The following is a 15277-nucleotide window of genomic DNA, read 5'->3' on the forward strand; positions in this document are numbered from 1 at the left end:
CTATCCCCCCTGAGCAGATAAATCTCCGCTTCCTCTGAGCCCGATCCGTGTAAAATAGAACACAATAAATCCAGAAATCAGCGGCCTGCTTTTACTACCCCCCCAGGTGTAGGATTGGGGTGTAGAGGAGACTCTGATAGTCAGCGATGTTCTATGGTAGAAATCCCCACACTGCCCCCTATAGTACATCACCTTCTCTGATTACCTCTACATAGAGGCACTAGGAAAGGCCTGCTGAATGTGGATGTGTGGTGGTGAGAGGGGGGATGGGCCCCTCAGCACACATCATAATACACATCTTATCATTCCATATAATATCATATAGAGACATAGACCCCTCCCCCTCTGTACCTGGGCGGAGTCATTATGGAGGATCTTCTCACTTTTCCCGGAAATGTCCAAACAAATCCAAACCAATGAGATCGTTCCAAAAAACTGTCTCCTCAACTGCGCATGCGTTGGATTCACAGCCTCCTAATACGCATGCGTCGGATTCAAGGATTCAGTACGATCGCGGAAAAACCGGCCCCTAGTATGCATGCGTCGGATTCCCGGCCGACACATGCGCAGTACGATCGCGGAAAACCCGATTCCCAGTGCGCATGCGTCCGATTCCCGCCCGACGCATGCGCAGGACGATCGCGGCAAAAACGGCCTCCAGTGCGCATGCGTCGGATTCCCGGCCGACGCATGCGCAGTACGATCGCGGAAAACCCGACTCCCAGTGCGCATGCGTCGTATTCCCGGCAGACGCATGCGCAGTACGATCGCGGCAAAACCGGCCCCCAGTGCGCATGCGTCGGATTCCCGCCCGACGCATGCGCAGTACGATCGCGGCAAAACCGGCCTCCAGTACGCATGCGTCGGATTCCCAAACAACGCATGCGCAGTACGATCGCGGAAAACCCGACTCCCAGTGCGCATGCGTCGGATCACCGGCCGACGCATGCGCAGTACGATCGCGGCAAAACCGGCCCCCCATACGCATGCGTCGGATTCCCGCCCGACGCATGCGCAGTACCATCGCGGCAAAACCCGACTCCCAGTGCGCATGCGTCGGATTCCCGCCCGACGCATGCGTAGTACGATCGCGGCAAACCGGCCCCCAGTGCGCATGCGTCAGATTCCCGTCCGACGCATGCGCAGTACGATCGCGGCAAAACCCGACTCCCAGTGCGCATGCGTTGGATTCCCGGTCGACGCATGCGCAATACGATCGCGGCAAAACCGGCCCCCAGTACGCATGCGTCGGATTCCCGCCAGACGCATGCGCAGTACGATCGCGGAAAAACCTAGCCCTAGTACGCATGCATCGGATCAGGGGTATACGCATGCGCACTACGATCGCGGCGAAATCGGCCCCTAGTACGCATGCGCCGTATTCCCGGCCGACGCATGCGCATTAGAGTCCCGGGAATGGTGCATAGTTCAATCCTGTCATCTTTATAATTCGCTGTATGTTCTGTATTTTATCTCTCAGTAAACACAGTGCGGACTCTGCGGTAATCACATTACTCAGCGCCTTCATGTTTCAACCTGAGGGAGAGCAGGAGAAGATCGGATGATAACTGCTAAAAAATCGGAGATTCCGCCCCCCCCCCAAATTGCTATGTTGGTATCTTCCTTCTCTTCAGCGGTCACACAGTTCACTGCGCCCTCTTGTGGTGGCTCCGATCCTCACACCCCCTGTGTACATTCACATCTATGTGATGGCTGTGTGTGTATTCCTAGGTAGTGACAGGACACACAGGAAAGGTGATCACAGGGTGGGGGAGGGGCTCACATTCATCATTATACTAATAAGAAGAGGGATGTGGAGTGTAGATACTACAGCAGGGACTTTTGGTGAGCGGTGAGAAGATCTCTTATTTTATATGACAAAGCGAGTTTGTATCAGTTTTTACTATTTCACACTTTCACACTGCAGCGGCGCTTTGCCGGCGGGTTTGCAGCGCTGCCCTATTGTTTTCAATTGGAAGGGGCGCTTTAGGAGCGGTGAATACATCACTCCTATAGCGCGGCAAAGATGCGGCTTGCAGGACTTTTCTGACCGTCCTCGGGACTTTCACATTGGAGTGAATTGAGCGGCTCTTTCAGGGAGCTATTTTTAGCACTATAACGCCTGCAAAGCGCCTGAGTGTGAAAGTAGCCCAAGGCCCCTTTCACACTAGGGCGGTGGGGGAAGCGGCGGTAAAACACCGCTATTTTTAGCGGTGCTTTGTCGCCAATTTCGCGCCGCTATTCGGCTGCTAGCGGGGTGCTTTTACCCCCCGCTAGCGGCCGAGAAAGGGTTAAAACCACCGTAAAGCGCTGCTGCAGCAGCGGTATATCCGCGCTGCCCCATTGATTTCAATGGCCAGGAGCGGTGAAGGAGAGGTGTATACTGCTGTGTAAGATGCTGCTAGCAGGACTTTTTTAGCGTCCTGCCAGCGCACCCCTCCAGTGTGAAAGCCCTCGGGGCCTTCACATTGGAGACACAGCAGCGGCTCTTTCAGGGCGCTTTGCAGGCACTATTTTTAGCACTGTAGCGCCTGCAAAGCGCCAGTGTGAAAGGGGTCTTATAAAGGTTTTATGAACTTGTCACACAATGCTTGTGTGTTTTTCTCTTTCTTTCTGATGTGGACAGGCACCATATCATATCACCTGAGAGCAAAAAGATGAATGGACTACAGGAGCGCTCATCATCACCCTCGCAGCTGTTTGAGAACTACAAGCCATCAGCTGCAATGGCTGACAGCACTTGTAGTCTATTTATTCACAGAAAACTGAATGAATGACCCCCCTGTGTGGGTGGAACCCCACATGGCTGAGATGTTTTAAAAATTGTGACAGCGAGTGTGGGGAGAATAGTCAGCTGTCACAGAGCGGGAAGTGTTGGCGGCGGGAGGTGGGTACATAAGAACATGTTACACCCTCAATATGTATCATGCACCTAAAGGTGACCTTATCCTTTAATATATAGAAAACCACTATATGTTTATGTTTTGCACTATGAAATGTGTATAAAAAAAGGACCTCACCACCTCCAAGGTCAGGATCTCTTATTGTGGGGGGGGGGGGGGGGGCATTGCAGTTGGCCTATACAGCAGGCCCCCACATGTCATTTTATTGGATGTCTTATTTATTATCCACTCACCGGCTGCAATACGTAAATATACGTTGCGGCTTTGAAGTGGTTTACCAAGGTTATGGTTGGTATATAGTAGCTATAACCCTGGTATTTTTTTTTTCAGTTGGCAATTGTTTCCATAAAAGTGATCCGAGCAGCTGATTAGCTGCTGGATCGCTTTTAGATGCAGTATGGGGGGGGGGGCGCCCTCATCGGAGCAATCTCTCAGCACCAACACAGAGCCCATCCGCATGAGTACCACCCGTGGAGGGGGGGATGTTGGGGTGGTTTGTTTGACGCCCCCCTGGCTAAGGTACCAGCCACCACCAGTATAGACCCCAGATCCCTCCATAAAGAGGACCTGTCATCCCTTTTTTTCTATTACTAGGGATGTTTACATTCCTTCTAATGGGAATAAAAGTGACCCAAAAAAAAGGTACAGTGTAATATTTTTAAAAAATGAATGTGCTACATACAGAGTACAGTTTCAGGTAGTATTCTATATCGAGTGCAGAGTTCAGGGGTGCACTACATACAAAGTTCAGGGATGTGCAGTGTACAGAGTGCAGGGTTGAGGAGTGCGCTATATACAAAGTATGGAGGGTTCAGCTTCCGTTCACATCTCACTTTCACTCCTCCTCGGCTCCACTCCCATCCCCCAACCCTGCACACATCTCTCTCCACAGTCACCCCCCCCAAATCTTCATCATATCTCATCTACCCAGCTCTAGTATCTCCCAGCAGTGTAGGTGGCCTCTCTTTGTCACTTGCAGGTCACAGGATCTGTGCACCCGGGGGATCACAGTGCAGCTTACCACGTGATGCCCCACCCCCACATTGCACCCACATCCCCCTTGCCATGACTGCAGGGCAGGCAGAGATCTGTGAGAGCTGCTGAGAGGAAAGTTGTCCTTGTAATCACAGAACACAGCAGGCTTCTGTGTGTACAAGTGACAGCGGTAAGCTGGGAGGGGAAGGCAGGAGCCGGAGGTGGTGCATGTTCTGGGTAAAAAAAAAAAAACAAACCCTGCGTGCAAGGGCCACATGAAATGGCCAGGGGGGGGGGGGCTGGATTCGGCCCGTGGGCCTTGTGTTTGACACATGTGGCTTCAAGTGACCCTAAGACTACTTGCACACTGAGGCGCTTTGCAGGGGCTATAGCGCTAAATATAGCGCCTGCAAAGCGCCCTGAAAGAGCCTCTCCTCTCACTCTGGTGTGAAAGCCCCGAGGACGGATGGTAAAAAAAAAAAGTCCTGCTAGCCGCATCTTTGAGGCACTGTAGGAGCAGTGTATACACCGCTCCTAAAACGCCCCTGCCCATTGAAATCAACGGGCAGCGCCGCCAAACCACGGCAAAGCACCGCTGTGGGCAGGTTTAACCCTTTATCAGCCGCTAGCAGGGGTTAAAAGCACCCTGCTAGCAGCCAAAAATGACGGTAGAGCGCCGCTAAAAATACCGGCGCCTCAGTGTGAAAGTAGCCTTAGATCCATGACTCTAAAAAGCCAATCACAATCAAGCTGCAATTAGTTTTACAAGTCACAAACTTTTTTTTTTTTTACATTCAAGATGTTTCCAGAACAGGGAGGATTATAACTTTTACTGGTTTCTTTGGGTATTTGTGTCTCCAGTTGTTAGGTGAACAATCCTGACGTTCTCTGCACTCCCAGGACAAGAAAGGATCTTTCTAATAATCACACATATAGCAATAAATGTGCTTTTATTAATGAGAAGATCATCAATTAAATGTCATGTCATGAATTTAAAAAAAAAAAATGTGCTCATTAAGACAGGAAATGGACAGGGAAAGAGCAGTAAAAGTATGACATCCAACCCGTCCTCACTGGATCCCAATCCCAAGTCTCTGAAGTCCAGAACTCCTCTTATTTGCACCCTTTTGGTCTGATAATTATGACATTGTTTGTTCTATTGGTTCAATTAGTGCGCAAAGAAAAAAAAACTAAAACTTCTGATTCTGCTAGAAATCTAGTGAGCAGAACTTCCTGCACACTGTGCCTGTACTGCACTCGGATTAGTTAGAATTGTTCTGTACTATCTCTGAGAAATACAAAACAACTCCGACCTAGGAGACAGGGAGGTGTTCTGTAGTCCTGTCCTAGGGTGAAAAGGCTGCTCCTCTATACAGCATGATGAGTGAGCACCCTAGAACAAGAAGTGTGTTACTGGCAAGAACAGCAGATTTGGGGGAGGGACTATTGCAGCCACCATCTTGAACCAGTAATGTATTCCATTCTTGTTCCTGAGTTTAGATACATATTACAGCTCTTCTTTCAAAGACTCGTGTCATGGCACGGACATTTACATAACTTGTATGGCGGTAGGTGCCGATACAACCAAATGTGCCTAATTCAGACAAGCATTGTGAGTGTTGCTGTAACACTGCTGACATTTGCAACAAAATCATGTAGGTCTTACTACCACCGCTTCCCGCACATGGTCTAGTGTGGGGCTCGACCAATCCCAGGCACTGGGGTGAAATTGCAACTAGAAATTGTCAGGCCATTAACTGTTCCACTCTCACTCCTGAGCTGCCAGCTCCGCTACAGCATCCTTTGTTTGGCTGGCGAGAGCAGGTGGGGAGTCGGGGGTCACATGACTGGTGGTAAAGTGCAGTTCAACGCCACTGACCAACTAAGCTCCAATCCTGACTCAGAGATGCAACATGCAGCTCTTCAGTCAGTTTGATGTTGCATCTCTGAGTCAGGATCGGAGCTTAGTTGGTCAGTGGGGGTGACGAGAAAAGGGGGGGAGCTTTCGTGGACAGGCCCGTCCATTGCTGCTGATTTTTTTGGGCCGTCCCTTTGCTGAATATATGGGGCTGCCCAATTCCTATTGGCCCAAGCCTCGGCCATGCAGTTCCAGGCAGCTGGTTCCTAGATTCAAAGCAAATTTGTCAAGCCCTGGTCTAGTGCCCAATCACTCATACCTTTCCCCATTCAGTTGCCAGCTAGGGGATGACACAAAAGAGGCAGACATATTGACTGATGTCATTATATGGCTGGGTGGAAGTTCAATCATGCTGAGCAGCACTGAAGACAGACGGGCTGATTTAATTAAACTGGAGAGTGCAAAATCTGGTGCAGCTCTGCCTAGAAACCAATCAGCTTCTAGTTTTTATCATCAAAGCTTAAAGTGTTTGTAACCTTTATAAATCAATTCACTGTCAGTCCCTCTCCTTTATCAGGTGATAATGCACAGTGTAAGTGCAATAGATGCCTCTAAAAAACATTTTTTATTTTAAAGAGATCTTCAGGCCGGTCACATGACTCCCTGCTACTCCGATCCCCGGGCTACAGCAGGAGGGGCCAAGCTCTCACTCTGATGTTAGCCAGGAGGTCACATGACCAGCATGCTGGCTGCTCTGCCCCTCCCGCTGTAGCAGAATGACCGGGAGTCACATGACCAGCTTGAAGATATCTGAAAAAAAATTTATTTAGAGGCTTCGTTTTCAATAAATACTTGCACTGTGAGTTGTCGCTGCATAAAGGAGCTGACAAGGACGAAGAGGACAGAGAGCTGCGGATGACGGAGGTATGTAGTAAACTGACCACGAGGTCAGGGCTCAGCAGCCATTAAAAACCAAGGTCAGTTTCCAGAGGAGGGCAGTGCCAGGCAGGTTTTTTTTACAGTTTAGTGATGGGAAGGTTAGAGAGCACAAGCACTGTACTGCTTAACCTGCTATAAGGGAACAGGATCCATTTTTTTGGGTTACAAACTCTATAATTGAACAAGCTAAAAAGGTAGAAGCTGATTGGCTACCATGCACAGCTGCACCAGATTCTGCTCTCTCCAATTTTAGTAAATCAACCCTCATAGTATGGACTATCCCACCACCTCCTATGTCAGATTTAGGTAGATCTAAATAGACAGATTTAGCTGGTACAAACAGGTACATGAATGTCACACACAATAACAATTTCAGTGCAGAGTGTCTACAAAACTCTTTATGAATTCCTCCCATACTTCTCAATCAACTGCATCAAAGAAAAAAAAAGCTGTCAAGGGCCAAGTTGTACTCAGCCATAGTGATGTGGAGAAACCTTTACAGTAAAATAATACAAGACTCAAAGAAACAAATAGTGGATTTTATTGTGGTAGGAAGGAACAATGTGTGTATTCCTTCATTGTCAGGACAGTTAGATAGAGAAGACATTTTATACAGAAGTACCTGAGTTACTCTAATAAATATTGTCCATCTTTTAAAACATCTCTCACTATAAGGAGGACAGATTGGATGGAGTGTTGGAAGAGGCTCTGCTGCCGCTGGATAAAGCCCCAATACAGGAACACCCTCCAGGATTTAACCGGTTTGTCCTTTACCCGGCATAGAATGAAATGCTTTCTTCCTACAAAACATTTTTCCAGGGACGTAAAATAGAACATAGATGTCAGGACACCTAGGTTTTACAATGACATGTAAATGACCTTTAAATGACTTTTTATATACAGTATATACACATTTAGATAAGATTTAGAGTCTTTTTCACTGCAAATATGATATCCTTTACTTGGGGTGTGCAGTTTTCTTCCAAGGTCTTGGCATAAGGCATGGGAAGATCAGCTCCAGTTACACGGAACACAGGAGAAACCAGGTAATTGAATGCAGGACCTAGAAAAGATTAATAAATAAATATGGTATCTTAAGACAAGACAATTGACACTGACATAAAATGTAAATTCCAAGGAAGGAAAGAAGGGAAAAAAAAAAAAGGGGGCGGGCTTCACAGTGACTGATCACTGATAGCCAATCAGAGGCCATCACAGCAATCAGGTGACCTAGAACCAGCCGCTCCGAGTCCTGATCGTTAGAACGGGGCTCTCGGTGAGATCCCGGTCTCTGTGCTGGGAGCGGGCCATGGGAGATACAAATATGCCGCATATTTGTGTACAGTGGGCAGGAAGGGGTTAAGCAAACACTTCACACTGCTACTGGAAAAGGCCATAACCTCTTGGCTTTATCAGCAGTGGAGCTGTGAAAGGTGGTGCTTGATCTGTATTTTATCAGTCAGTGGCATTAAATAAATATCTAGCTTAAATAATATCTAGCTATTACAGCAGATAAACAAAAATTGATTGCCAGGATGGTAATTTTCCCCTGCGGCCACCTGCGTGGCTTGGCCCTTTCTTCATCATCATGACACTGTTATAGAGATGATGAAGGCTGGAGGTTCATATAAGGGGAAAAAAAAAAAGAAGAGAGAAGATCGTTCTGAATGTAGGAAAGAGACTCCATCCTGCAGATACTAAATCTTGTGTGACACTTTGAATGACAAGTTATTGTTTGGTTTTATTTCTGTAATAAGGGACAGCTCAGAAATGTTACCATGCAATAAAATAATTACTTCCTGGGTGAAGTGAATAGACAATGCAGGTTTGTAGGCTCCCAAGACACAATCAAATATATAAGTTAGCAAGTGGGAAATGCATAAAGGGTTCTGTGTATATCTGTGTGCACTCACACATCTCATCATAGATCTATCAATCCATTTATCTTCCACACATGTTTGAGTGTTTGAAGTGCACGCAGCTTTAGTAGTAGAGGTCGACCGATATGGGTTTTTCCCTGGCCGATATTTAGAATTCAGGGCGGCTGATATATGATGCCCATTTTTGCAGCCACTTTTTGTAGCCGATTTTTCCTTTTTTTTTGGCAGGTGACACTGGTTGCCACTGATAGGTGACACTGGTTGCCACTGATAGGTGACACTGGTTGCCACTGATAGGTGACACTGGCAGGTTTCACACTGAGCCGATTTGTCAGTTACACTATATGTAACAGAATGCAGAGAGAGACCAGCTGTCAGAATTCAGCGGTGATGTCGGGATGGGCGGGACCCTGCAGCTAACACCAGACAATGATTGGGCTGCTTAAGAAAGGGGCAGGGCCACATACATGTAGCGGCCTGCCCAGATCCCATTGGCTGGTGTTTGATAGCTGCTGGGTCCCACCCACCCCCGACATCACCGCTGAATTCTGACAGCTCCTCTCTCTCTCTGCATTCAGTTGCAAATGTCAGTTTCACACACTGAGCAGCAAAACTGCCAGTGGAGTGTGGGGAAGGGAGGAGTGCAGTCAGTAATCGGCCAAATTTGCACCAAAAAAAAAAAAAAAAAGGCAAACCTCTATTTACTGGGTCAGTAGAATAGCATGTGTGAAATGGAGAACGCAAAAACAATTCCAATAAATCTATAAATAAATAAAAGTATTAGTGCCAAGCTTTACTCCAGCTGGTATAGATAGCGGCACCATGATGTGTATTAGGAGACCTTTTCAGAGACATGTAAATACACATCTTCATTGTAGTCTTACCTTCCATAATCCTGGCACAGATTTCAGCTCCTACACCAAACTGAGGCCACCCTCCCTCGATTGTGACCAGATGGTTGGTCTTCACAATGCTGGCCTCTATAGTTTCAATGTCCATTGGTCGGATTGTGCGTAAGTTGATGACCTACAAAAAAGGACAAGGATTTAAGGCCTCATGCACACAGGACATTTTTATTAACCTCTCCTAGAAGCCAGCAGCGTTTTTTGCAGAAAAAAATGCCTGACGTTTGTGAAAGTGTCTAAGCTTTTACAGGCATCAAGCTCTTGGAACATTAATTCATTTCATTGGCCAGAATAATTCAATTTATTCAGGCCAGTGAGATGAATTAATGCTCAAGCACTAGCTTTTAGGTGCGTTTAGCAGAAGCAAGTGTTTTTTCTGCCCAAACGCTGCTGCTCCTGGACACACCAGTAATGGGTTTATTTCCCCCTCTATAAGCCTCTAAAAGCTCCTGCCACTAAATGCTGCTAAAAGCCTATGTGTGCTTGGAGACACAGACCAACATGGAGGGGTGTTTAGATGCAGGAAAACAAACAAAAAAAAAAACACACCCACACCAGATGCCCCTAGAAGCAGCTGTTCCTAGATTGGAAGCTCTAATGAGCAGGGCCCTCTGATTCTTCCTGTATTGAATTGTACTGTCTGCCCTCATGTTGTAAAGCGCTGTGCAAACTGTTGGTGCTATATAAATCCTGTATTATAATAATAATAATAATAATAGTATCCAGTGTTCATGAGGCCTTAAAGTTATAGTAACAAGTGCTACAACTGTATGTTACAGAAAATATTTTAGCTTTACCACAAAAGCACATGATGTACAGTACTGTGCAAAAGTTTTTGACAAAATCAATGATAGTATATACTAGGGAGTCCCATGTGTGAGCCACTAATGTTCACAAACTACATAATAATGATAACTAATGTAATGCAAATTAAGAATGCTTTCAGACATAAAGTGTTTATAGTTTAACAATTAACAAAATTGAAAGTAAATGAACAGAAGAGAAATTCAAATTTGGTGTGACTACTCTTTGGCTTTAAACAGCATCAATTCTTCTCGGTACACACAGTGCGCAGTTTTTGAAGGAATTGGGCGGGTAGGTTGTTGGAGAACACAGGCTGCCCCAATTCCTTCAGTCTTATCACAGTCTAAGCAACCTGATATCAAAAGTTTATTACTTTTTACAAATTTTTCTAGTAACATTTTTTATTTTATTTTTTTCTTCAATTACAATACTGTTCTATGACCTATTGACTATACATTTACAATGTATCACTTACTGTATATTTGATATGCAATATTCTCTTGTATCACCATATTTTTCTAAATAAAAAGTTTGTATACAAAAATCCTTCAGTCTTTTCATGTTAACCCATGACAGACTTGATGTTGAGATCAGGGCTCTGTGGGGGCAAACTATCTCCTCGTTCTTCTTTACACTGAAGACAGTTATGTTTTCTATATCTCCATTTTCACTTTTATGTCATTTTTATGTTTCCATGCATAGGACGTGGAATCAAGGGTTTGCATGAAAACATAGGAACTGGGTGCAGAAAAATGGCAGCAGGTGCTCTGGACTGATGAGTCAAAATGTGAAATATTTGGCTGTAGCGGCAGGCAGTTTGTTCGGAAGGACTGGAGAGCGGTACAATAATGAGTGTCTGCAGGGAAGAGGGAAGCATGGTGGAGGTTCCTGCAGGTTTGGAGCTGCATTTCTGCAAGAGGAGTTGGAGATTTGGTCAGGATCAATGGTGAGAAATACAGTCAGATACTTATCCATCATTCTATACCATTAGGGAGGTGTGTGAATGGCCCCAAATTTATTCTGCAGCAGGATAACGACCCCAAACATACAGCCAATGTCATTAGGAACTGTCTTCACCGTAAAGAAGAACAAGGAGTCTGAAAAGACAGAAGGATCTGAGGCAGCCTACATCCACAGAAGATCTGTGGTTAGTTGCCCATGTTGTTTGGAGCAACCTACCTGCCGAGTACTTTCAAAAAAAAAAAAAAAAAAAGTTTGCATGCGTACCTAGAAGAATTGAAGCCGTTTTAAAGACAAAAGGGGGGTCACACCAAATACTGGATTTGAATTTCTCTTCCATTCATTTACTTTCAATTTTGTCAATTGATAAGAAACGATTAACACTTCTATTTCTGAAAGTATTCTTAACCTCCCTGGCGGTATGATTATTTCGGATTTTAGGTGCTGAAAGCGGTACAATTATTTTGCATGGAAATTTGGCGTTTTATATTGTAGGCCTGTAATTCTTAACAATAACACACTTAAATCTGTCCAAACAAGAGTCTAGTAGATATCCCGGGTATGATAAAGTTTGAAACACAAAAACATAAATTATAATATAATAAAAAAAAAATAATAATTAAAAAAAATAAAAATAAATAGTAATAAAATAAATTTCCACACGATTCACTATCGCTCAATTCTGCAAGTGTTCTAATTTACTATCGCTGTTTTCTAGCTGGTCTAAAGCCATTTTTGACGTAAAGGGACACTTTTTGGTTGCTATGGACAATCTCCAGTTTCCAGGCAGAAAGAACAGTATATGCAATATAAAACTGCATGCAGGGCATGGGCCAGAGCACTGGGGACAAATGGGATGTGAAATGATTTCATACAGTACTGTAATCTGTAAGATTACAGTACTGTATGTGTTATGCTTTTTACATTTTTTTGAATTTGCCGCCAGGCTCCGCCCCCGTGCGTCGCGACGCTGGCAGGGAATGGAGCCTGGCACAGAGAGGCTTCAGAACAGGACACAGCCCACGGACACTGCAGGGGACATCGCAGGATCCTGGGGACAAGGTAAGTAAGGAGGCACCAGGATCCTGCGATGCAATCCCGAGTGTGGCTCGGGGTTACCGCTAATAGTCCTGAATTTTAACCCTGAGCCACACTCGGGAAAACCGCCAGGGAGGCTACAGTGTTACTAAACCCACAGCAGTAAAATCAGTCTGTATAACAAACATGGTTTGCTGCATATACAAACTGTGGAAGGGGTTAATCTTTGGCCATCTGTAAAAAGGCTGTTTGATCCTGTCTTCTCTGATCATCCCTTTTTCCACAGTCCCCAAGCCATCTCTGGATAGTACAGAGGATAGGGGACAAGCTGCACATGCTCGGTTTGGTGTGTATTGCTAGAGAGTTTGTTTTTCTTGGGGAGAGTGCATGTGATCAGCACAGGGCCAATCAGCACTGTCGAGACAGAGGGTCAGGGGTCATGCAGCCTCATAGGACAGTCATGGGAGAATGAAAACTCCTCCTACAAGACTGCTCAAACTGCTAATGGGAAAAAAGGTATTTAGCAGTTTCTATTTACTAAAATAATCACATTTCCATGTTCTGTGTACTGTGGGAGACCAGATATAGTGAATGCAGAGTCCTGGGTTTAGTAACACTTCACAGCATATTTTTCACGCCTTTTTAGAACTGAATCTTTTGGTTATAATAAACGCTTATAAAAATGCTCATTTATGCAGATATTGTTACATTCTTACCTCACAATCAATCCCTTCCTTTGCCAGCACTTTGGCAGCCTCTATACAGTGACCCACAGGACGAGAGTGAGCGACCACAGTGATCTGACTGCCTGTAGATACAGCAAAGACATGTGATACATACAATGTATACAGTTCTTATTTTGTTAGCACTGCTCATGCCTAGACTTCCAAGCCACCAGCAACCTCCCCCCTTCACAATGATCCAAATGAAACTTGCAGTGGCGGTCTAAGCTGAGACAGCGATCTCCCCACCGATTGAAGGAAAGGGAGCCGGCTTCAGTGCACCATTCAGAGATGTAAGAGCATTATCAAAGAGAAGAAAAGGCGGCACATTTATCTACTTACTAATGCACTGCACTGGTGAGCGGCACCTTTTCTTCTTTGATAATCCCTCCCATGACTGTAAATGCACACAGACAGTGGGGTTACTATCCAGCAGTTTTCACTTTTGATCTGGTGAGATTTTTCTACTATCAGGAATAAGAGGTAGAGGTCTGGTGGAGGGAGCAGATAAAGGCTGTGGCCAGAACACTCTAAGGGCTCATTAACACTTGCTTTGACTTCACAAAGCGCATACCGCTTCATCATGCATTTATGATGTGGTTTTGATGCTTCGGTGGTGCTTTGATGAAGCTTCAGTGAAGTGTTGGACATGTTTCCGTAAAGCTCTTTTGAAGCCTGTGTGTGTTATTCTCACACACACACACACACACACACACACACACACACACACACACAAATTTCTCCAAAGCAAAGCTGAATTAAAGAATCTCAAAAGCCGCTGGTGCTTCAAACAAGCTTTGTCAGAGTTCTAGGGAGGCTTTCAGGACAGTTTGAAGCACCAATAAAGCGACATGGGTTATAATTTTTGAAGTCAAAGCAAAAGCAAGGTGTAAACAGGACTGTAAGCTAACCATTTTATTTGGGGACCGTGGTTTTGACTGGTGTTCAGAGAGCTTTAACAAAGCGTGTCCAAAGCCTTGTTTTGAAGCAAGTGTAAACTAGCCCTAACAAAGAAAAGAGAACGGCGCCCTCTAAATGCAGCGTGTTTTACAATAGGTTTAATGTAAATGGAATAAAAACACTCACATGGGAGCAGTGATTTTCCAGCGTTATTACTAGAAATACATATAGAAAAAACGGGTCATTTGACACTGGCAGGAACCTTCAAAGTGATATTTGTCTGCGGGTGTTCAATATACCACCTAACTTTGTATTTGCGAGCGTTTGCATAAGCCAGATAATGAAGTAAGCTTCCACTGAAGCCTACTCACACGGGCCTTGGTAAGGGAAGGGATTTTACCCCCCCCCCTATTCATCTGCTCTCCTCACAAAAAGCTCACCTATTCAATAGTGCTGCTGCATTACGCTCTTCTACTCTCCATAACTGTTTCCATACCAGGGGACTTCCATTACTATTCAAGACTACTCCTGCAGCCACCCGTGTATATATTAGTCTGCTCCCCCTTTGTCATTGTATCAGGGCAGGTACTGTATCATTTGGTGTACTAACCAATACTGCTCTCTATGAACTGAAGATTATTTAGCTTATTGAAATTTATTACAGTCGACCACCTGCATTATTTTTCTTTAGTTTGTACTGTTAGCTGCCAATAGTGGGTGAATGTTTGATTGACCGAGGGGTGTTGTTCGTGGTGATCACCTATTCCATGATAACGTTAACATAAATTTTAAATTCTATGGTGGAGGTATTGTGGTATCTCATATTTATTGTGGGTGGAATTGATTTTTTATCCCCAATAAAGAATCCTGTTTACTATATTTGATGGGTGTTCCCCTCTATAGAATCCTTTTCCCAGCCCCTTGGGGTTCTTTCTCCTGCCTTCTTCCTGTCCCCTGTTTTTTTTTTTTATGTTATTAGAAATACAGTAGTTCATCCGCATAGTCCCCTAATGGTGTTTAATTCACGGGCCGATGGGAACGATCATCAAATCCTGTGGCTGTCTGGTCATACTGCATGCACACAGCGCTTCTGGGAGGCTGGGATGAAGATCGTGGATGCTCCGTGATGTCGTCACATCCGGGAACGGGGTCGGCAGGCAGTGCTTCACGTTTGGAGCATGCGTGCTCCTTCCTCAGGCTCATGTGCCCGGATGTGACATCACGGAGCATCCACGAGGTGAGTGTTTTTAATCCATTTACATTAAATTTATTGTAAATCACGCTGCATTTAGAGGGCGCCGTTCTCTTCTTTGTTTTGTTCGAGCCTCTTCTAGCCTCCGTACTCTTCTTTTATGGACTGGCAGCCTTCTATATATTCAGCAACTATTATCCT

At 45.2% G+C, this 15277-nt stretch overlaps 1 protein-coding gene across 3 annotated transcripts in view; it reads right to left on the reverse strand.

Annotated features, from left to right (window-relative positions):
* Positions 1-7193: 7193 nt before the first annotated feature.
* The window catches only part of LOC141103007 (pyruvate dehydrogenase E1 component subunit beta, mitochondrial), a 33398-nt gene continuing 25314 nt past the window's right edge, over positions 7194-15277 (reverse strand). For all 3 annotated transcript variants that reach the window (XM_073592122.1, XM_073592121.1, XM_073592124.1), the window contains exons 7-9: positions 12979-13070; positions 9440-9581; positions 7194-7738 (exon numbers count right to left, since the gene is read on the reverse strand). In XM_073592122.1, the coding sequence (XP_073448223.1) occupies positions 7590-7738; positions 9440-9581; positions 12979-13070 (383 nt within the window). In that variant the 3' untranslated portion in view covers positions 7194-7589. The remainder of the gene's footprint in view (positions 7739-9439; positions 9582-12978; positions 13071-15277) is intronic.

Source organism: Aquarana catesbeiana, linkage group LG07 (assembly GCF_042186555.1).
Source record: "Aquarana catesbeiana isolate 2022-GZ linkage group LG07, ASM4218655v1, whole genome shotgun sequence".
NCBI classification, from domain to species: domain Eukaryota; kingdom Metazoa; phylum Chordata; class Amphibia; order Anura; family Ranidae; genus Aquarana; species Aquarana catesbeiana.